We start from the raw sequence: 23,647 nt of genomic DNA on the forward strand, positions 1-23,647 counted from the left end.
TTATGTGAGTCTAGTGCTTAGGAATACCAGAGAGCAATGATATGTTCTCAGTTTCTGATAGTTGCCAACAAGGCATTATGGACTCCCTGGCTCATCTCCTGCAAGGGCCTCCTCTACACAGAGGCCCTTCACAGGGAAGGCTTCTGGCTGCCGTGTCAAATTTCAACATTCTAAGAAAGAGGCAGTCTGGGGGTCTATATTTAGAGTATGACTCCCTGCAGTGAACAGGTGGTGAACAGGACTTACTCCTGCATATTTTGCCCCTGAGTTCTGAGGGGTTTATAAGGGAGGTACAACGAATTTATAAGAAAGGTCTTTATCTCCTGGGGACTGACTACTTGGGATCCTGTACTTTGTTCTTCTAGTTATGAGAGGGAAAAGAAACTGTTGTCACCAGTGTTCTTATAATCTACAGTCATCCAAAGTCCCTCATTCCCATTGTCAGTAAGAAATGCTGAAGACTCGCCATTCATGTGGTGATCTCAGACATGCATGGCAGAAGTGAGGAGACCTCACTCGTCTTATGGTGATATGAAATCTCCCCTATTAGCTAGAACTCTCATCAATGGGATAACAGAGAGTTCTCTAATTATTCGAGTACAGGATGCTTTATAGGCTGCCTCATGGAACTCCAGAGTGGAATTTAAATCCCTTTGAATGAAATGCAGGCAAATCTGTGACGTTCTTAATTTGTAAAGTCTAACATCTAAATTGATGACTGCATACAATCTATCTTGTGGGTGAGTCTGAAAGTCCTGATTGAACCTTGTACCAGAACTCAGTCACCTGACACCTGTGAGTTCCCTCTGGCTAAAGAAAGGGACAAATGAATGGCTCACTCATTTAAAATGATCCAAAGTTGAATCCTGACCTCGCTACAGATATGTTTCATCAATCATATTGAAAGTATGCTGGTTTTGTTTGTGAAACTATGTTCCAAACTGTAAGATGTTATTTTAAAGCTGCAATTTAGAAGAAAATATTTTCAACACTGGACAAATTAACTTTGCCAAATCAATGAGGTCTTGCTAGTAACTGGAAAATCTTAATTATTTCCTTAAACATACATTTTAAAAGGTTGGGATGTGTTTATATATCCAAGTGGAAATAGCTTTATTTAGACTTATGATTACAAAATAATAGTCTATCAAGTAGGAAAGAGGCAATAAAACATAATTAGATTAAAAGTGTTAATACAAATTTCTCTCCTAGCTGTGTTTCCTTTTCTGACCCCTCTCTCCAATTCTGCTGCAGAGACTGAAAATAGAGAGGGATGGAAATTAAAGAAAGGGATGCAGGAGTTTGAACACCAACGAATAGATACGGCATTTCCCCGAAGAAGAAAGTGTAAATGCACAATAATACGGGAAAGTCAAACTCAAACGTTATAGAGAAACCATAACTTCTGGGTTCTGGTATTGTTATACAGAAAAAGGCTAACAGGGCCCCAAGTATTGGGGGAGGTACAGAGCCTACTGGCTCCTGCCGCACTGCTTGTGGGAGTGGAAATTGGGGGCTAGAGCTTACTGGTGACGTGGCTGTCACGTGACCAAGAGCCGCCTAGAGCTGAAGTCCTGTTAGTCGCCTCTGACTGGGTACCAACCCCCTATTACTCTGCAAGCGCGTGAAGGAGAAGGAAACTCGCTGGGACCGTGCAGGTCGGTGGAAGCTGCTTGGAAGGCGATGTGGGTGGGAGAGGGCCAAGAGCACCTGGCATCCAAGTTTGGCGAATATGGGCTATGTCCCTTTCTCACCTACTTTTTAAATATCTACTGGACCCGCATCTCACCCTCGGTTCTTTTAGTACGGAGAAGTGGCAGGCTTCAGGTTGGGGTGAGGTGGGTGAACTGCGATTGCACAAAATCCAAGCAAAGAAAGAACCACCGATCCAGGCACCGCGTCCCGGGTGCTGGTCTGTCCACCAAGCACTCCGTGCCCTCGGTCCCCTGTCTGTTATAGGTCTCCGCTGGAGCCTAGGCTTGGGAAGAAGCAAACCGCCTTGGTTGGAACCTTGCTGCAGGTTTGAAGGTGGGATTCATCCTGATCCTAAAGGTAGGAGATGAGGGGGGCTGGGATCTTTGCGGGTCAGGTCCGAGTCGCCCTCTCCTGGCCCCTTCTTTCTCCACACCCCCTCCCATTTCGGTGCAGGGAAAGGGGTGTGGCGGCCTTTGCTGGGGAAATGGCGGACGAGGAGGGGGCGGGGAGGCCCTCGTTAGCAAAGTCGGGAGGGTGTGAGAAATAATATTTTACTCAAAAATATCAAATTCAGAAAAGCACCAATCGGTGTAGTTATATCTGTCCAACTACACTTTCAATTCTCCATTGCTGTCTGACATCGCTTTTCGATTGTCCTTCTGCCAGACTCGGTCCACCTATCTCCGTGGAGGGAATACAGCAGAAGACACCAGAAGAAAAAAGGAATTCAATTGGTTTTTGTAGAGGTTAGTTAGAAAACATGAGTGTTCTGGGGGTGGGGAGGAGGAGGAGAAAAGGAGGCGGTGGTAAAGAAGCCTACATGAGGGTTATCTGTTTCTTTCACCTGCCTGCCTATCAAATGAGAGCATCGTCTACTGTCTATCTCTGAGAATCCTGGAAGCATGAAGGTAGATCCTGAAGGTAGATATGGGAAGGAGGTAAAGAACAATGAGATCATTCCCTAATAATCCAACTTTCTCAGGGAGAATTCGAACGCCTACCTGTCTGGGCAGGTACTAACCCAGTCACAGCTCAGAGCTCTAATGCCATTTCTCTCACGCTTAGATTCATGACAAGAATCGCAGAAGCCTAGGAGAGGCTGAAGATTACTAGCCTGACCTATTAATCCACACATCCCCTGACCGTTCTCTTCAATCAGGTGAAGAAAGGCCCTCTACTTTCTGGCCACAAGGCTCACACATCTATAAGCATGGGTCGGGCCCGGGAAATGGGTTGGATGGCAGCCGGACTCATGATTGGAGCTGGTGCCTGTTACTGCATGTACAAACTGACCATGGGAAGAAGTGAGGGGAACGAGCTGGAGGACGAGGAGGAAGATGAATGGGATGATGAACAGGATCTGGATGAAGAGGAGGCAGACAATTGGTTTGATTTCACAGCAATGGCTCGACCCTGGAGTGAGGATGGGGACTGGGATGAACCTGGGGCCCCAGGTGGGACTGAGGACAGACGGTCAGGTGGTGGAAAGGCAAACAGAGCACACCCAATCAAGCAGCGGCCATTCCCTTATGAACATAAAAACATATGGGGTGAACAGAGCTTTAAATCCTTCACTTGTATTCTTGACCTGAAGAAGTGTGTTTCCACTCAAAGAAAGAAAATGTTCACGGAGAACACAAATGCTGGCTTTTCCCTTAGCCCCAATGTCAGTAAGCATTTGGCCAGCCTCTCAGTGGTTGGAAACAGGAGTCCCACCACCCATCCCACTGTGAGGGAGAAGGCTCTGTTTGTCCCTGAAAACCCAAACAGCAGCCTTGAAAATCAGGGCCAGATTAAGATGTCCATTGATGAAGTGTGTCGAGAGACACTGTTGTGTTGCTGCAAGTCTTTTCTGCAGCAGGCAGGATTAAGTCTGCTAATAAGCATGACAGTCGTTAATAACATGCTTGCCAAGTCTGTTTCAGACCTGAAGTTTCCTTTGCTATCCGAGGGGAGTGGATGTGCAGAGGTGCGGGGCTTGGAAGAGCTGATGAGTTTGTCTGAAAAGCCAGTGCTGGTGGGGGAAGCACTGGCTGCCCAAATGCTCTCCTCATTCCTGTGCCTCTTTACCAGAAGTGGGAGCAGAGAGATGCTTGTGGAAGCCATCTCCCCTTAAGTGTCTGTCTCAGAAAGAATGAGACTGAAGCCACCCGGAGCCTGAGCACTTTCCTGAGGGCAAAGAGGCTGCAGTGGGTGCCACTAAGGATGCAGTCTTAGCCAGTCAGCTCCTCCCTGGGTGAGAGTTCCTTCCAATGTCTAAATGGAGGTCTACACTCTGACTGACCAGGCAGGGCTCTGCCAGAGCAGTGGGCAACTTCTGGGTTTTGTAGTGTGCAGGTAAAGTGCATTGTAAATTGCTGCCTTGCAGCCTTCTTCATGTGGTAAAGGGTAAGGGGATGCCTGTGGCCACTAGCTGGGGATGACTAACAGCAAATCACAGCATAGAGGTGAAGGGTAAGGGGATGCCCGCAGCCACTAGCTGAGGATAACTAACAGCAAGTCACAGCATCAGAGTGAATGTTGTTGTTGCCTGTGGTGATCTCCCTGTCTAAGCGCGGAACCACTTATCAGAAATGACACCCATATGAGAGCTTGCGCCAAACACCCTTCTCCTGCTGCTGCTGCTGCTGCTGCTGCTGCTTAGGTAGAAGTAGTTCCCCTTTCCTCTGTCCTACACTAGCTGATGGATGGCTAGCATGTTAATCAAGAGATACACTCCCTTCCTTCCACTGTAGTGACTGACCCCCTTATTCCCCAGCCCCCTACCCTCATCCCCATTGTGTATCCTCAATAAACTGTGTGCTTTGATTGGCAAGACAATTAAAAAGGGGCACTGGCCTCCTCTTTGACTTTGCGGCCTGCACAAAGAAACATGGAGACAAAATGCACCACAGAGTCCAGCTCTCTGGGCCCCCTGCTCCTTGAGGACAGGGCTCCTGCTCCCTGAGGACAGGTGCACTCACCAGGGCTCACAGGAGGCAGGGGCAGAAAGGTACTGCTATGCTTAGGAGAGGTAAGGTTCAAGAGAGGGGCTCAGGGAAGGGGTGAGGGCTGGGATACCATGAACTGTGCTTACAGAACGAGATGACAACTCCCTTGGAGCAGGCACCTCGCGCCCCTGAGCACAGGAATCCCTTAAAGAAGAGGTCTTCTTGACTGGCCTCCTTGGATGAAGGCCCTAGTCTGTGGCATTTATCTGTCTACCTATCCTGCAGTGGCTCTGTCACCCATCTGTGCCCATCTGATGAAGGGTTCTCCCAGTAAGGATTACCACTTGGCTGACTCCTGCTTCCTTGACTTGCATATGTCCCCTTATGATGCTGTCAAAACCACTTCCTGCAGCCTTCCTTCCTCAGGATCCCAAGCCCTGCTTACTGGCAGGGTGAGAGGGTTGGCAGCTGCTCCACTTTTGGGGGACCTGCATTCTTCCCTAGCCCTTCCTAGGGGTGCAGCAGTCAGGAGGAACTCCCCTCAAGGATAGTGGGCAGGATGCTGTCAGTGCTGGTCCTGACCTGCCTCCAGAGATACATGCTCTGCCTCTGAGAGCCACACACCCATCCGTGCAAGGGAGGAGGGTGGACCCCGTGTGTTGAGTCATGCACACAAGCCTGCCAGACTCCTTCTTCCCTCACACAGCAGTTCCCCTTTGCACACCCTTCCCAACTCCCCTTAGCTCCTGCCTCACCAAGGCTAACTGCCCTGCGTGCCTGCCATGTGTCAGGAGTAGATGCCTTCCCAGAGCCATGACAAAGCAGGAGACACACCTGCTTCCCATGTGAGGGGCTGTTGTTGTTGCTGCTGCTGCTGCTGCTGCTGCTGCAGAACAGGTGTCATGTACTGGTCAATGTCCTTTGGGTGCTGTTCTGAGTCACTGTGCCCTGTGCACTGGTGCTCTGTGTGCACAGTGAGCTGTCTTCTGCCCGCTCTCCTCCATGTTTCTCCAGAGCTTTCATTTCCTCTTCTGCCTCCACACACCATTTAACTTCCATCCCTCCTGCTTGTTGTACCCTGTTTCTGGTACCATTCCATAGTGACCAGTAAGCTGAGGTGCCTGCCAGACCCCTTGGACAGACTCTGAGAAGTTGTCCGACCAGGTGTGGATACTGACCATCCTAGTTTCTGGAAACTGGATGAGACCAGTGTCCTGTGATTATTGCCACAACACACAGCCATCAGGGCTTTGTGCCTCAGGCCCCCTTGGCTAGCTGAGGAACTCAGTCTTATTTACCAACAGCTGCTGGTTGCTTTCACTGCTTTGAACCTATAGATCCATTCTTTGGCTGGGTGATGTACATTCAAGGAGGATTTTATGTACACACCTGCATCCTATTGTCCTCGTCCAGCCTGCCTTGCCAGTTGCTGTCTTCAGTGACAACTCATTGCTAGGCCTCTAAGCTCAGCACAGAGGCATGGTTACAGGCTCCTGTCTTTGCTTAAGCTTCTGGCCCAAATTAGCATGTGCCTTCTTCCTTCTCCTCTGCACATCACAGAACTTCAAGTTCTGGATCTCATGCTGTGGTCCAGCATCTCCCAAGCATTTGAGACTTGAGGATTGCAGATGCCTGCTAACTCCGGGAGGGCCTCAGTGGCTTCTAGTACAGCTTCTGAGCAGCTGTGCCCCAGGAAAGCCACCTGGTTCAGAAGCATCTCCACTGCATGGTCCTGGTCCACGTCGCCACCTCCTGTTCATTTGCTGGAAGTGCCCTATTATAAACATTGCTTGGATGGGCATGCAGACCTTTCTTGTCTGCTCCCTCACACCCTGACAAGTCAAGGTGTGGGGCCTAGGTAGGAGACCAGTTTCAAATAGGGCTTCCGGTCTAGGTGTGCATATGAAAGGAAGCATGGAAGAAGACCACTGCGATGCCCACCTTCAGATCAAAATCGCTCCAGATCTACTGCTGGGCTTTCCCATCACAAACAGTGAGCTCTATCATGCCTGAGCTGTCTTCTCTGTCATGGGAGCCTGCTGCAGACTGCCTTCCGGTTTCTGAAAGAGCCCTGGAGCTGCTTCTTCTCCTGAGTACCTTTGTGGGTGGTACCAGAAGGTGCTGCTTCTAGAGCCCTCCTCTGCCACCTGTTGTCTCTGGGGAGAGTGTGCTTTGAAGCCTCTCCACTCCATTCCCTGGAAAAGCAAGCAGGACTGCAGACATGCCGTTGCCACAGAGATAAAGAAAGCATTTGGGGGGATGTAAACAAATGTGTTTTTGTTATAACCTTCCATAAAAATGACTTCCTTTTGGGAAAAAAAAGGACCAGTACAATTAACTACAACTTTTTTTTTTCTATGTTGATATATTCTCTAATGTGTCCTCTAACGCTGTATTACTTTGGCTTGTATATGTTTTCTTTTTCCATTGTTCCATGATGGGAATGGCAGGTACAAACTAGAAATGGCCAAATGTTTCAATAACCATTTGGCTACACTCAAAGTGGATGGAAGACGTAGCAATGGTTTATTTGGCGCAGTTATTCTGCAAGTAGTTTTTTTTTTTTTCCCAGAAGCACACAATTCTCCCTAAATTCCCCTTCATCTTATTTCATTTACATTCTCTCCACCAAACTTCTCTGGCAGTTGAGTAACCTAACCTAGCTCATTTGGTTTACTGAATCATCTTAAAAAAAAAAAAAAAAAAAAAACAGGCAAGGTCTTAATTAATATAGCCATCAATATTTCCTTGTTCTTTGTTCTTGCATGTATCTATTTGGTGGGTCACTGCTAATGATAGAATACGATCACTACAACTAAGCATTCCAAATAACCATGTCACACCATCTTCCCTAGAATAAATGTTTTGTTTCACCAAGACTGCCAAAATGGAAGCTCATATCCAGAACATCATCCAGGCCCTCAATTTGGACAATAGATGAGGTTGGCAACTTCCTTATCTGTGAATTCGAATAGAGAGGGAAGAGAGGGGTGGCAAAAGCATTTCCCAGCCATGTCTCGAAGCTTGAGCTGTCGGTTCCCATGTTGGACTTCGAAGTTTTGTAGTTTGTGTCTCTGGCCATAGAAAAACTTAGCCATGAAGCTCTTGAATTTGCAAAAACCCATATAGACATATCTAATACCTACGCCCACTAAGGTTTGCACTTAGGAATTGTTTTGAAGGCAGGAGAGAGACATGGGATTCACTGGTTTTCCTTTTGCCCCCTCTCTCCTTCCCATAAAGTTCCTCTCTTATAGAAATTTCCTTTCATAATGAATTCTTACTATCTGTGATTTGTAGACAATAAACATCCATTAGAGAGTGCCAATGCTAGTTTCAGATATGGCAGGTTTTATAAGTTAGGAAAACTCCCAATTGGTGGCTTATAGATTTTAAAAGTTACTGTTGAGGCCTCAAAAGTTCTGACTGATATACACAGGCGATGATTTACTTCTCTTTATGTAAGATTGCGATTTTAATTAGTTAAGCTTGGTGATGAATAATGAGATGGAACAGGAGTATAGGAGGCAAGACTGGAAATCAGGATATTGCCCTATATGCTTATCTCAGCCTTCAGAGGATCAGAACAAAGAGAAATATCCATGGGATGACCAAATTACAAGACATGTATCAGACATCTCCCAGAACATGATATAAACAAAGTTGAGCAACAACAGGTCGCAGTTCCATTGCATTTGAAATTCAAATGTGATTTTTGTTTAAATACACAATCCATTTGTTACCCACATTAGGGTCAGAGCTTCTACCCTGGCAGCCTTAACAAACTAGGTTTGCCCACCCACCCTAAATAAACCAATTAAAAGAACCCAAATGATAATGAAAAGCAGAAACAGGAGTGGGCACATTGGGAAGAGTGACCAAAAGACCTACAGGATCTTGTGCCAAATCTTTCTTCAGGGTCTTTAAGGTTTAAATAGAAGGCAAGTGATGCATAATTAAGCAGTCCTCGTCAAGGCGTGGTCCCATCAATGTCTCTGACCCACCATTATGTGGAGTCCAGTCTCTCTTGTAAGGTGGTCTGGCAAATTGTGAGCATGTGTGAAATCCCTTTCCTCCCTCTCTGGCTGGCATCAAGCTTCCGTCAGTCTTTTTCTTCTCCCAGCTTGAGATTGCTTTGGAAGTCTAGATCTCTGGGGTGCCTTGTTTCAGTGGTTCAGATGGCCAGAATGAGGGAGTCTTGAGAATATCCTTATTTGCTCTAAGTGTGCCAATTACAATCCATCCTAATAACTCAAAATCTGCCCCCCCATAATGTATTCTACATTTAAATCTCCCATTTTCTTTCCTTTGGCAATATTCAATTCTTTCCACAAGAGAAAATGTTGTTGTGCCATGACTTGCATATTAATCCAGAGACACAGCATATATACATAAACATTTTACGTACACACAGGTAAACACATACACTTAACAATATGTGGATAAGCTTGCCATTCTTCATCCCACTGTGCAAGCATCTTGATTTTTAATAGCTGAAAGGTATTTTATTGCATTAGTGTCTCTTAATTATGTGGTGACTCGATTATTTGTGGATATTTGTTTCCTATTATGAATGACTGACCTCACACGTTTCTATCTTTCTAGTCTCTTTTTATTCATTTAGTCTTTGTTGATTAAATTCTATGTCTTGGGCTGGAGAATTAGCTCAGCAGTCAAGAAAAGCCTTTGTTGCTCTTGCAGGGGATGCAGGTTCAGTTCCCAGCACTCACACAGGTGCTCACAACCAACCACTTGCAGAAGATCTAAGGCCCGAGCACATACATGGTGCACAGGCATACATTTAGGCAAAGTACTCCTACACATAAAATGATAAAATAAATAAGTCTAAATTTAAAACTTCTATTTCTTAGTGCTTATCTTTGGAATGTTCCATATACTCCTATTTTTATTTCTGTTTGTTTGCTATAGGTGGCATCCCTTGGCCCCAATCATTAAAGATAAAATTAGTGTGTTGGAATTAATTCTTATCATTTTCTTTCTTTAATCTTTAATTTATGATTTTTCACTCCATCAAGCTTATCACTACTTTATTTGCTGTATAGCCATAATCACATTTGTTTGGGTCTTAGTCCTGTATTAACAGAAAATTTATGCTAATTGGTATATTTTAAGTAATTTTTGAGATTATAAGTACATTATTCACCCTTCTATGCACAGCACCCCTTGCTCTCCTTCAAACTCATGTCCTCTTTTTCTTTAAATTTGTTACATACACACACACACACACACACACACACGCTTATGTACTAACTGGCACTTTTTTTTTTACTGTAGTTTGTTTCTTCCTTGTGCTTCTGTCATTTCCGAGATTGTTAAGTTTCCTTTTCCACATTTCCTTCCAAGGCCTGATTGTAAAGGTTCCATCTTAACCTTATCTTACCATCTTCTTTGAGCTCAGGCTTACTTACATCATTTGTGTACGCTACTCAGTGGCAGTTTTCATGTACTTTATGGCAACCCTTTTCAGCTAAGTTTTACATCGACAGTTCACTTCCTATGTCCCTCTCCTTTGTTCATGTAGGACCTCTGCTTAGGTCGGGTGGGTCCCATCATCATTCCTTACTTTCCAGAAGCACTGTTTCTTCTTGAACAAGGTACTTGAAGAAGGCTCATGAAGGACAAAGGCCAGAGTTGTTTTCCTTGATACCAAGTAGTTAAGCTTTCTGAAACGTAGTGTTTTCAGTCCTGCTAGTCTGAAGCTGGTCTGTTGGGTCCTGCTAGTCCTTCTAGTCTGATTTCCCCATTTCCTGGCAGCACAGAATCACAAGTGTATTTTCTCCCCACTTGCATTGTCCACTGGTCCATCTGAAATTCTGGGACAGATTACTTTCCAAAACTATGACCTCTCTGATGTCTAAATTAGCCTAATTTATTGTTTCGTGCAATGCAGAAGAGCCCAGCCAGCTTCTGCTGTTAATTGGGTGTGTGCTTCTCGGTTTCGTTTGTTGTTATTGTCTTTGGGGTTTTTTATTAACTACTATTTTTGTGAAGGGTACAAGCATTCTCTCATTTTCAGGCCCCTGAAATTGTCTCACTGCTGGTTCAGAGAGGGCAGCTTGATACTTTCTGTGAAATTAACCGAACAGGCTATGAAGCGGAAAACCAGCTTACAAACCTATGGAGACACTGTGTGGTGAGAGGCTTCATTCGGGCAGAACCTCTATTTAGGCTCAGAAAGGCAAACCCCTCCATATTTTCTGCCAATCTTCCTGAGCTTTCTTACCACAAGGTACAGGAACAGAGGTAATCATAACAGCTTCTTCCTGTGCTTGCAAGTGAGTTTCTGCCAACTAAAAGCAAGAAAGATGACATCAAAGGTGCTTAAGCCACCCACTGCAATTTTATTAGAAGCACTCTTCCTATCTTAATTCTCATAGCAGGTATCATACTGCATTATATTTCCTGTTTCTTTTGACTGCTGTATATTAAGCCCTAAGAACACAGGAATAGAGATTATTTTGTTTATGACTGATTTCTCCATTTTCTGGCTGCACAGAATCACAAGTATATTTTCTCCCCACTTGCACTGTCCACTGGTCCGTCTGAAATTCTGACTTGGGACGTAACAGTTGACAGAACAGAAACAGTAAAGGTGCACTGTTTTTACAAAGATCAAAGTGTAAAATATGCTCCGCAATATTTAAAATATGGACCTGACTTGATACCACTATCTGGAGTGTCAACTCTGCTGAACTTAATTAGTTCCTTTTGGTGCAGCAGTGCTCAATTGTGGGTGATTTTGTTTCTGTGGGGAGACATTTGTTAGTGTCTGGGTATTTTTTTTTTTTGTTAGTTGTCACAAAAGTGAGGAAAAGATGCTACTGACTTCCTGTGGGTATAAACTAAAGATGCTGTAGAAATAGAACAATCACTGTAGAAAAGGTTAATAGTCGTGGAGGGAGATGTGTATGTGTGGAATGTGCATGCATACATGTATGCATGCCAACATGTGCATGTTCAAGAACATTCTAGGACATGTGCAGGCCTGAACTTGATATTGGGTGTCTTAGTTGATTATCCTTCACTTTATTGATTGAGGTTCTCTTGCTCTACCCAGAACTTGCCAATTCTGCCTACTCTGCCTAGCATTTCCTGGGAATTCCCTGTCTTGAAAGCTGGGACTATAGGTGACCACGATATCTACCTGGCTTTCACATGGCTTCTAGGGATCAGAACTCCGGCACTCAGGCTTGCACTGCAAGTACTTTATCCACAGAACTATCTCTCTATGCCCAGAAATGTTAATATTTTGAAGTAGAGTTAATGACCTTCTAATATAAAAGTGAGATATACATTTTTCATTTGTACTATCATCATTTCTCTTTGTCTCTTATTCTTGGTATTTGTGTTATTATTTTTATTTAATCATACAATGACAAGTATTTTTTCACCATTTAATGTATTCTTAAACTAGCATACAAAGGATTTTCATACATGAATGCAATGATACTTTATTCTTATTTGTCCCCTCCCCCACCACCTATTTTCATGCTCTCTTACTCCTACTCCATCAAAATAGTCTTCCCTTTTGCATTCATGGTCTATATTCTATTATCTTCTTTTGCCTCCTCCCGCTTAAGGTTTCTTACTTCCTTCTTTTGGTCCCCTTTCAGTTTTCATAAGTAAACGCCAACATTCACAGACAAACACACATGCACGTTTAAATATGAATACAGGTACCCGTAGAAGCTAGAAAAATGTGTATGACTCCCTATAGCTAGAGTTACAGAGAGCCATGAGACTCCTAACATGGGTGCTGGGAATTGAACTCAGATCATCTACAGAAGCAGTCTATGCTTTTAACCCCTGTGGCAACTTTTTGATGAATTGTTCCCATCGTTAATACATAGTGACCTTCATTGTCTCTTCTGAATAATTTTAGCTTAATATCGACTTTATTGGTTAACAGAATTGCTACATCAGCTTGTTTTCCGCTTCATTTCTCTTAACAGAGTGATTTCCAATGTTTGACTTTAAGTCTTTGGGTCTCTTTGCCATTAACGAATGTTTTTGAGTACTATTGTATTTCAGGAACTACACAAAGAATTTGGCATTCAGTAGTCAGCAAGACAGAGGTAACTTTTGTCATGCAAAAGAAGTGGTCAGTTAAAATAAGTATGATTGCTAAATTGAACTTGAATGTATATACAATTTAGTTTATTTCATAAGCATCCAACAAAATGTATTTCTTTTGTACTTTGTGGAATAGTGATAAACATTCTGCGGTGAGGGGGGTGGTTCTTTTATCAATTATTATCTTCTGTATCTCATATTGTGTCAGCCTCCATTCATTAAATCCTATGCCTGTGTAAACTACTATCCCCAGAGGGGACTTGGAAATACTTTTCTAAGACATGTAAGATGGTTCCACTTCTAGCATCACGTGGCTCAAGAATGAGCTGAATTATATAGCTACATTTATAGCCATCTAAATAACTTTCATGATTACCAGTGTCTAGAGTTGAGAGGAGAAAGTTTGTTTCTTTTAGTAACTGGAAGTAAACTGGAACTCAGCTGCATTCATATGTACATTTTAAAAAAGAAAAAAGAAAGAAAGAAAGCTCAGCGCATTCTTTCCATCTGAAGGGCAAAGATCTCCTTGATTTTAAGACTCCTGGGGATACCAGTTTGACCAAGACACCATCTGCTATTATTATTTTAGTTTAAGCATACAGTTACTCAGGAAATGCAGCAAATAGAACTTAAGTCTTTCCTGAGTTGTGGGAGGATTATCTTTATCTGCCCTCTGTAACTTATGACTGTCCTCAGAGCGCTGTGGCTGTGCTCTGGTTTTCTACTTTTGCTAAGGACAAGCCAAACACACTGTGTAAATCAGCCACAGAGGAGTGTGAATGCATTGTATCCTAAGGATATTTATCTGCATCTCTCTGAGTAACTTACGAGTTTCTTAAGCCTGCCCCATCCTGTGAGACATGGTCAGATCCTTGGAATGCCTGTGGTTGGCTTTTGTTTTAGTTCAGTCTACAATAGTTGCTTGGAAATATTCTAAGCTCCAAAGTCAAGGATACTATGACCCTTAGAAAAACTGTTCCCACGCTCAAGACTCAATAGATATTTTTCTTTATGTTCGATCAAACACAGAACTGACCCTCTGCCTTAATTAGCTGCACTTTTGACAACAAGCACAATTTTGCTTGGTGTATCTGTTATCTATTGCTACATAAGAACCACTCCAAAACCCAGTGGCTTTGAACAGTCATCTTAATTGCTTTTTACTTAAAGGATCAGTAATTTGTGGCAGGTTTACCTTGTTAGTTCTGCTGCTGTTGTCTGAAGTCACTACCATGGCTGGAGTCAGCTGGTAGACCAAACTAGGACTTGTTCTTGCAGCTAGGACTGCCATAGCTATCAAGTGGAAATAAAAGATGTTTAATTAAAATTAATTTCCAGATGAACAATTAATATTTTAAGTTGAAGCACATTACACACATCCATCTGTGATACACACATACACACATGTGTGTGTGCTCGCGCACACACACACACATACAGGGAGCGGGGCTAAAATTTATCTGATGCTCAACTGTAATTCAAATTTAACTGCATGTCCCTTATTTCATCTGAAAACTCTGTATTTGTGTCCTCAGAATAGATCATTTCTGTTCTGCTTTGCTTCATAAGCCACAGGCAACCGTGGGCAGCTCCATACATGATGGCTTCAGAGGAGAACGTGTGAATGAACGCCTCACTAAAAATTCTCTATTCACGCCACTTCGTGGGATATGTTTGCCAAAGTTTAAACTTATCTACCTGGGAGCAGATGAAGTGGTGGTATGGAAAGAGGCATGTCTCACTGGGAACCATTACTGTCCAGTGTTCTCCAAGGCCCTTCTAGTTGTTTCATTTCTGTTATATGCTAATGTGTGGTTTTAAACTTTTTATTTGCTCTAGGACAATTTTATACATGTATATGATACTTTTCACATAGTCCATTACCCACCCCAATCCCTCTCTCACTCCTCCTCCTTATTCCCAACAAGTCCCCTTTCCTCTTCATGTCTTTTTTTTTTTTTTTTTTTTTTTTTGGTAATGGCACACTGGTATGCATAAGCATAGGTGGGGAGGGGTATTTCCAGTGGCTGCAACCCTGAAGAATAGGAACTCGTCTCTCCCCCACCTGCCATTAACTACCAGTAGCTCCTCTGCCGGAAGTGGAGTCTCATACGTCCCACCACCACCACCCATGCTCAACGGTCAATGGCTTGGCTCTTGAGCAGGTCCTGGGCAGATAAGCACAGGTTAACCTCATTTTGTTTGTGAATGCAACAGGCATGCCATATCCAGAAGGCAGCTTTCACAGAACTCCTCCCCATTCTCTGCCCCCTCTGTTCATCTGTGATGTTTTCTGAGCTTAGGGAGAAGTGTGATAAAGATGACTCGTTTATGCCTGAGCACTCAACAGTGAAATTATTCGCAGTTCTTCTGCCAGTTGTGAATCCCTGCATTGACCACTGCACACTGCACACTGCACACGACACACTAAAGCTTCTTAGAGTAAAGTAGAAGCAATAATCTCTGGGTATAAACAAATATATATAGAAAGCAGTTGGACAACATGGCCATTTAACAAAAGAATAATAGGTTTTTCCCTAGGACCTCTGACTTCCCTGGGAATTTGACCAGGCTTATAGTAGCAAGTATGACCTTATTTGCCTTTATTTATTCTAGTTTTCTGGTCTTTAAGTCATTTCCCAACATCACAGTTCCTCAAGTGTTCATGACTTCATCCTTTAAGTCTTTTGTCATCTTGTTCTACTTTGTTCAGGTTAGTCAAGGTTAGGTTTGGCCCGCATCTTAAGAACAACAATTATTGCTGTCTTTGTTGTGGTTACTAGTTCCTATATTCTGTATTTATCTTAGACTTAATAATACCTCACTATCTCAGAGCACATGCTCCTATATTTCCTAAGTGAAGATCCATAAGATGTACATTTGATGGGTACATCCATTCCTAAATGCCCTCCCCTACTGGGGCCCATAGATTGTAGAGATCTAATGAATGCTAATCATGTGCTCTACCACCAAGCCTCCTGAAAACAGATTGATTGCTATCAAGTAATCTAACCAATAGCAGTTTTAGGGATAGAGTACTAGAAGGAGACATATTCTTAAGGATTTAAAAGAATTCATGTGAGCCGGGCGTGGTAGCGCACGCCTTTAATCCCAGCACTCGAGAGGCAGAGGCAGGCGGATTTCTGAGTTCGAGGCCAGTCTGGTCTACAAAGTGAGTTCCAGGACAGCCAGGGCTATACAGAAAAACCCTGTCTTGAAAAACCAAAAAAAAAAAAAAAGAATTCATGTGAGCAAGAGAGATGGCCTAGTCATTAAAGGCTCACAACCAAAAATAAAAGTATTCATGTGTTGACATTTCATAATCAGTATTATGACTAGGAAGTATAATGCCAATCTGATTTGCAAGTGACTTTCCTCCTACCCAGAGAAGCTTTTAGGGTTATTTTTCAATGTTAATTTTTTGAAATTTTTCTTGAAATATTTAGGCAAGGACACTCTTTTTCTTTTTGTATTAGGCATACAATGTATCTTTATTTTTAGTTAAAAGGGAGTAAAGGGGAAAAATTGTGGTGATATGAATATAAATCAAACCTAATAAATCACGAATATTAATATACTGTATTACTTCATTATAATATCCAAACATAATTACTAAAATTGAGTTACATACATTGTTAGGGTTACATTTTATGATTTTCTTCACAGATGCCAATGCTATTGAAAAATTGATGCATGTCTTTCAGTAGGCCATTTTAAATTTTCCTAAAAATATGTGTATAGTATTATATATATATATATATATATATATATATATATATAGTATTCTTTCAGATACTTAAAATTATATAAATGGCAATTTGTTTTATCTTTCTGAAAATTGAGTGTTTCACTCAACATAAGGTATTGGATAACTGTGTAGACTGATATACGGAGATCTAGTACACACATTTTTACTGTTTTATAAATTTGATTGTATAAGTATATGACATATTACTTACACACACACCTCCAGTAGACATCAACCATTCACTGAAGCACAGCCTGTTTGTATCGGAAAGAAGAAAAATATTCACTATTGAATATTCACTATATCATCAATATCATTGTTCTGGAGGTCCTTGACAGTGCAAAGAGATAAGTAAAAGGAATGAACTATGTATGAATGATTGGATAGCAAAAGATAAAACTGCCATAATTTGTAAACTATGTTTATCTACATAAGTCGGAGAGAATAAAGAGGCAAAACAGTAAAAATGATGAGTTCACGGAGAGAACCCAATGACAGAATAATGTTACACAAATAGCTTTTATATCAACCAAGAATAATTGTTGCTTAGTAAATTTATTTTTGAATGGGAAAGGAATATATAAGTACAAATTTTAAAAGGAAAGGGTCTTGGTAAGATTTTCCTTTACTGCTTGAATATACCAGCAGCATTTAAAAAAAATCTAAGTTCCCTTTTTGGGACTATTTCACAGATGTTTGACATTACATTAAAATCTATATAACTGCATATACTAGAATATAAAACAGCATATATGATGTTTATGACGGCAGCATAGCACTCTATTCTACAGTTTAATATGCCTTGAAGATCTAAGTCTTTGACAAAGGGAAGAAACCAGTGCCTAATCTCCCATGATGTTAAAGTCAAGGGAATGAGGGTTCCTAAGCTTCCCACAGGCTGAGCGAGTACCTAGGCCGAGGCCTGTGCATAATCACAGAAAAGAACCCCCTCACCAAAACACATGCCACCTGCATTAGGCCACTCAGGAAGCTGAGGCTCCTCAAGCCAATTAGAGTAACCTAGGAGAAAGGAGGGTTCCTCAGAAAAGAATCAGGAAGCCAGGGACAAAATGCTGGGTTTGGGGGATAAAGATGCCACCGCAGGATATGAGTGGACTACACAATTAGTGACAGCAGCGACCTCAAATGTCCATGAAGGAAAAGAAGACTTGTCATACTGTTATAGCCCATCTTTTTACTTTTGTTTGTTCTCTCTTGCTTTTTGAGACAAGTGTCTCTACATAACCCTGGCTGTCTTAGAATTCATTTTGTAGACCAGGCTGGCCTCAAACTCACAGAATCTGCCTGCCTCCACCTCCCAAGTGCTGGGATTACAAACATGTGCTGCCATGCCTGACCTAACAGTATATGTCTGAGCAGATCCATAAATGAAAAGTTGAAATAAGAAGGTACAAGATAGCTGAAAAAAAAAACTAAGAAGGTGGGAACATTCTATAATCAAAGAGTATCAAAAGTCACACACACAGTGCAACACACCCCCCCCCCCAAATTCTGAAATGAAGGAAAATAAAGCTCCAAGCCTGGAGCACACTTAGGAGGAAAATGGAAGGTCGGGAAGATCCGGAAGGACAAATGCCACATCTAGTACAGGAGGGGAAAGACCCTCTTCTGCAGGACTGTGAGGAACACTGGCTCCATTTCCTTCTGAGCCTCAGTCTATAAGCCCAATTGTGTATGTGGCTAAAGTCAGTAGCAGTGCTGTTGTCAGTAACCTTCTCATGGGCTGAAGTGAGCCGTGAGAGGCTTTGTAAAGCAGAAGCTTGTGAACAGTCACAAAAGAAACCGTCCTTACAAGCACAGCGCCACAAGGGAAGCGGGAGTAAGCTCAACCCAAAGCTGGCTGCTGCTGAACCTCCCAATGGCCTTTCATCAAACACTGCTAAAGGACAGAGGTTGACTCTGACTCGGTGATGGCAATACTGGTCCTTGAGAGGCACTTAAAGATGAGTGCTGTGGAGGCAAAACTGCTCTGACTGTGACACAAAAGGGTTCAGTGAGAGGGCAACCATTTCAGAGTAGAAAAGCCAATGCCAAAGCTGCAATCCTTCTGCCCCTGTTTCTAGGGAACTATGGGGAGAGGCCTCAAAGCACACTCTCCCCAGGGACAACAGGAGGCAGGGGAGAGCTTCAGAATGAGTGTGAAGAACCAGCACCTTCTGGCATCACCCACAAAGGTACTCAGGAGAAGAAGCAGCAATTCCAAGGCACTTTCAGAAACCAGAAGGCTCCCATGACACAAAAGACAGCTCAAGCATGTTCAAGCTCACTGTTCGTAGTGGCAAAGCCCAGCATCAGATAGGTACTGGTCATGATCTAGAGCGATTTTGATCTTGTACCAACAAGATGGACATCGCAGTGGTCTTTTTCCACACCTCCTTTCATATGCCCCACCCCCTAAGATCGGAAACCCCATTTGAAATTGGTCTCCTACCTAGACTCAAAGCAGGGAAAGCAAACCGTGGCTGTTGGTAAACAAGACTGAGCACAAAGCCCCGGTGGCTGTGTGTTGTGGCAATAATCACAGGACACTGGTCTCATCCAGTTTCCAGAAACTAGGATGGTCAGTATCCACACCTGGTCGGACAACTTCTCAGAGTCTGTCCAAGGGGTCTGGCAGGCACCTCAGCTTACTGGTCACTATGGAATGGTACCAGAAACAGGGTACAACAAGCAGGAGGGATGGAAGTTAAATGGTGTGTGGAGGCAGAAGAGGAAATGAAAGCTCTGGAGAAACATGGAGGAGAGCGGGCAGAAGACAGCTCACTGTGCACACAGAGCACCAGTGCACAGGGCACAGTGACTCAGAACAGCACCCAAAGGACATTGACCAGTACATGACACCTGTTCTGCAGCAGCAGCAGCAGCAGCAGCAGCAACAACAACAGCCCCTCACATGGGAAGCAGGTGTGTCTCCTGCTTTGTCATGGCTCTGGGAAGGCATCTACTCCTGACACATGGCAGGCACGCAGGGCAGTTAGCCTTGGTGAGGCAGGAGCTAAGGGGAGTTGGGAAGGGTGTGCAAAGGGGAACTGCTGTGTGAGGGAAGAAGGAGTCTGGCAGGCTTGTGTGCATGACTCAACACACGGGGTCCACCCTCCTCCCTTGCACGGATGGGTGTGTGGCTCTCAGAGGCAGAGCATGTATCTCTGGAGGCAGGTCAGGACCAGCACTGACAGCATCCTGCCCACTATCCTTGAGGGGAGTTCCTCCTGACTGCTGCACCCCTAGGAAGGGCTAGGGAAGAATGCAGGTCCCCCAAAAGTGGAGCAGCTGCCAACCCTCTCACCCTGCCAGTAAGCAGGGCTTGGGATCCTGAGGAAGGAAGGCTGCAGGAAGTGGTTTTGACAGCATCATAAGGGGACATATGCAAGTCAAGGAAGCAGGAGTCAGCCAAGTGGTAATCCTTACTGGGAGAACCCTTCATCAGATGGGCACAGATGGGTGACAGAGCCACTGCAGGATAGGTAGACAGATAAATGCCACAGACTAGGGCCTTCATCCAAGGAGGCCAGTCAAGAAGACCTCTTCTTTAAGGGATTCCTGTGCTCAGGGGCGCGAGGTGCCTGCTCCAAGGGAGTTGTCATCTCGTTCTGTAAGCACAGTTCATGGTATCCCAGCCCTCACCCCTTCCCTGAGCCCCTCTCTTGAACCTTACCTCTCCTAAGCATAGCAGTACCTTTCTGCCCCTGCCTCCTGTGAGCCCTGGTGAGTGCACCTGTCCTCAGGGAGCAGGAGCCCTGTCCTCAAGGAGCAGGGGGCCCAGAGAGCTGGACTCTGTGGTGCATTTTGTCTCCATGTTTCTTTGTGCAGGCCGCAAAGTCAAAGAGGAGGCCAGTGCCCCTTTTTAATTGTCTTGCCAATCAAAGCACACAGTTTATTGAGGATACACAATGGGGATGAGGGTAGGGGGCTGGGGAATAAGGGGGTCAGTCACTACAGTGGAAGGAAGGGAGTGTATCTCTTGATTAACATGCTAGCCATCCATCAGCTAGTGTAGGACAGAGGAAAGGGGAACTACTTCTACCTAAGCAGCAGCAGCAGCAGCAGCAGCAGCAGGAGAAGGGTGTTTGGCGCAAGCTCTCATATGGGTGTCATTTCTGATAAGTGGTTCCGCGCTTAGACAGGGAGATCACCACAGGCAACAACAACATTCACTCTGATGCTGTGACTTGCTGTTAGTTATCCTCAGCTAGTGGCTGCGGGCATCCCCTTACCCTTCACCTCTATGCTGTGATTTGCTGTTAGTCATCCCCAGCTAGTGGCCACAGGCATCCCCTTACCCTTTACCACATGAAGAAGGCTGCAAGGCAGCAATTTACAATGCACTTTACCTGCACACTACAAAACCCAGAAGTTGCCCACTGCTCTGGCAGAGCCCTGCCTGGTCAGTCAGAGTGTAGACCTCCATTTAGACATTGGAAGGAACTCTCACCCAGGGAGGAGCTGACTGGCTAAGACTGCATCCTTAGTGGCACCCACTGCAGCCTCTTTGCCCTCAGGAAAGTGCTCAGGCTCCGGGTGGCTTCAGTCTCATTCTTTCTGAGACAGACACTTAAGGGGAGATGGCTTCCACAAGCATCTCTCTGCTCCCACTTCTGGTAAAGAGGCACAGGAATGAGGAGAGCATTTGGGCAGCCAGTGCTTCCCCCACCAGCACTGGCTTTTCAGACAAACTCATCAGCTCTTCCAAGCCCCGCACCTCTGCACATCCACTCCCCTCGGATAGCAAAGGAAACTTCAGGTCTGAAACAGACTTGGCAAGCATGTTATTAACGACTGTCATGCTTATTAGCAGACTTAATCCTGCCTGCTGCAGAAAAGACTTGCAGCAACACAACAGTGTCTCTCGACACACTTCATCAATGGACATCTTAATCTGGCCCTGATTTTCAAGGCTGCTGTTTGGGTTTTCAGGGACAAACAGAGCCTTCTCCCTCACAGTGGGATGGGTGGTGGGACTCCTGTTTCCAACCACTGAGAGGCTGGCCAAATGCTTACTGACATTGGGGCTAAGGGAAAAGCCAGCATTTGTGTTCTCTGTGAACATCGTTTTTGTTGTTGTTGTTCTTTTTCTTGTTCTTGTTCTTCTTGAAGGGAAGCACACTTGATCAGGTCAAGAATTTAAGTAACATATTTTTTTGTCAACCTGATAGTGGTGGCACACATCTTTCATCCTCGCCCTTGGAATTTAGAGGTGGGTGAATATCTGTGATTTCAAGGCCAGGCGAGTCTATAGAGTGAGTTGCAAAAAAAGTTCCAAATATCAACTTTTCAGTGGATCAAAGCGTGATTCCTGTTTATGGATATGACAGTCTCTTTGTGACTTTCTAATACCTTTTCACATATCTTTTAACTCTTCCTCATCTTCAGGATTTCAGCTTTCTTTGAATCTTGAGTTAAGACTACTGCTTTTCCTCAGCCCTGTCTGAAGTTCTCCACTCTTCTGGTCTTTTCTTAACTGGTTTCTCCTTTATTGCAGTTGTGAATGAATACCCTTACCACTTCACGACCTGGCTTGCACACCCTTTTTCTGTAGTTCATCAACCAAGAACATCCCATTCCCATCAAAACTCACAATGGATCTCAGTCTTGACAAAGTTCTCTAGTCATTGTATTGTATGTCCTATATTATCATGAGTGTCTTCTGAACAGAGTCTCTTAATTTCTGCCCTAAGAGCAACACAGCTTTGCCATGATACTGTGCATCTTTCAAGAAGCACCAAATATCTATCTCTAGCTCTCTCTCCCTCCCTCCCTCTTTCTCTCCCTCCCTCGCTGCCTTCCTCCCTTTCTCCCTTTCTTCCTTTGTTTCACAATTAGAATTTCCAAATGTTTCTCTCTGAAATTTCCCTGAAAACATAACCCTTGCTTTTCCTGGTTAAATATAACAGCGTGCTGGGAACGGAAGGCAAAGGCTGCGAGAAGCAGAAACGGTGCTGCTTCTAGATCCTATATTCTGACTTGTCCCACCCAATTCCCACGCTTTCTCTGGGATACCACATTGTATTGAGGGATTTCCTTCCTTTCCTAGGTTATCTACAGGAAAACAGACAAGAAAGAATCAATTTGGGTGCATGCACTGACATAGAAGTCTCAAGAATGCTCTGTCTAGAGTCCAGCTAAGTCCAGTATGTTAGATACCTGCATGAAGATATAGTTAATTTTAAAGCCCATTATTTTGTCCAACCAAAGTGCACTCATACAACTGAATGGAAGGCAAATATGAACAAGGTAAAGCGATGTACGCCAAAATATCATACGGGAACCCATTACTTTCTGTGTAGTCTAAATAAAATGGAAATATCGTCTGCTGTTTAGGTTTTCAGCACATTATTCACTTCGTTTTCCAGTCAGTTTATGACCCAGATACTCCTCCACAACTGCTGGACTGTTTTATTCTGTTCTTTCCCAACCTTCGTTTCTATTCCACAGATGCTGGCCCTGTGCTCACAGAACCAAAGAGGACTAGGATTAAGGATTGTCTGGGAGCGAGAGCAGAATAATGGGTTCTGATATAGTGCTTAACTTTGCCCTGGGACTTCTGGCTGATTCAAGCCTGATGCTGCCTTAAAAGAACCCAAACTTCATTAGCTAGAATCAAACATCCTAAAAATGACTTCCTCTTCCCTTCTCTTGGTTTGTGCTGCCCTCTATAGACAGACACACACAAAGCAGCATCGGTGTGAAAAGCATCAATGTTTTGAACTTAAAAAGCTACAGATCGTACCTTTCACTAGTTTAGGACTTTGTAGAACATTTCCCACATATCAACCCCAGGTTCTCCAAACCAGCTCTGCCCCCTCAACCTTGTGCATCATTTACAGGACTAAAATGAGCTTGATCCAGGTGTAGGCGTCTGTGGCCCAGCTTTGACCTTCAGTTCCCAGACAATCTTCGTTTTCATAACAAACTGCTCAGAACGAGAATGGTCCCTTTCTTCTTTATGTGACTATAAAAAAATCATGTCACTGAGGTCAATAAGAGCTGATAGCTGGATCAAAGAACTTTGCTTCTCTACAGTTCTTGGTTCCCAGTTTCCACCCCCAGCAGCCTCTGTCTCTCCAGTGCTGGCAGACACTTTGATGGTTTGATGGAACAGACAAAATCAGTCACAAGCAGCTTGCCTAAAACAGAAATGTCTGGAGCCAATAACTGTAGG

General features: G+C 43.9%; 2 protein-coding genes across 5 annotated transcripts; one reads left to right on the forward strand and one right to left on the reverse strand.

Annotated features, from left to right (window-relative positions):
* Nucleotides 1-1,539: 1,539 nt before the first annotated feature.
* Armcx6 (armadillo repeat containing X-linked 6) lies at nt 1,540-4,505 on the forward strand. Of its 4 annotated transcripts, none has more exons than XM_021154063.2 (4): nt 1,540-1,658; nt 1,960-2,052; nt 2,362-2,441; nt 2,761-4,505. In XM_021154063.2, the coding sequence occupies exon 4, from the start codon at nt 2,906-2,908 to the stop codon at nt 3,809-3,811; it is 906 nt and encodes a 301-aa protein (XP_021009722.1). In that variant the 5' UTR covers nt 1,540-1,658; nt 1,960-2,052; nt 2,362-2,441; nt 2,761-2,905; the 3' UTR covers nt 3,812-4,505. The 4 variants fall into 4 exon arrangements, with proteins under 4 accessions (XP_021009722.1, XP_029329222.1, XP_029329223.1 ...); XM_029473362.2 differs by having other exon boundaries at nt 2,855-4,505; XM_029473363.2 differs by lacking the exons at nt 1,540-1,658; nt 1,960-2,052; nt 2,362-2,441 and adding an exon at nt 2,482-2,633.
* A 15,841-nt stretch (nt 4,506-20,346) lies between these two features.
* LOC110286170 (protein ARMCX6-like) lies at nt 20,347-21,535 on the reverse strand. Its single transcript, XM_021152639.3, has one exon. It carries the CDS (start codon nt 21,533-21,535, stop codon nt 21,041-21,043), a length of 495 nt encoding a protein of 164 aa, XP_021008298.1. The 3' UTR covers nt 20,347-21,040.
* Nucleotides 21,536-23,647: the final 2,112 nt, after the last annotated feature.

Source organism: Mus caroli, unplaced genomic scaffold, assembly GCF_978045245.1.
Source record: "Mus caroli unplaced genomic scaffold, Mus_caroli_1 scaffold_5, whole genome shotgun sequence".
In the NCBI taxonomy this organism is placed as follows: domain Eukaryota; kingdom Metazoa; phylum Chordata; class Mammalia; order Rodentia; family Muridae; genus Mus; species Mus caroli.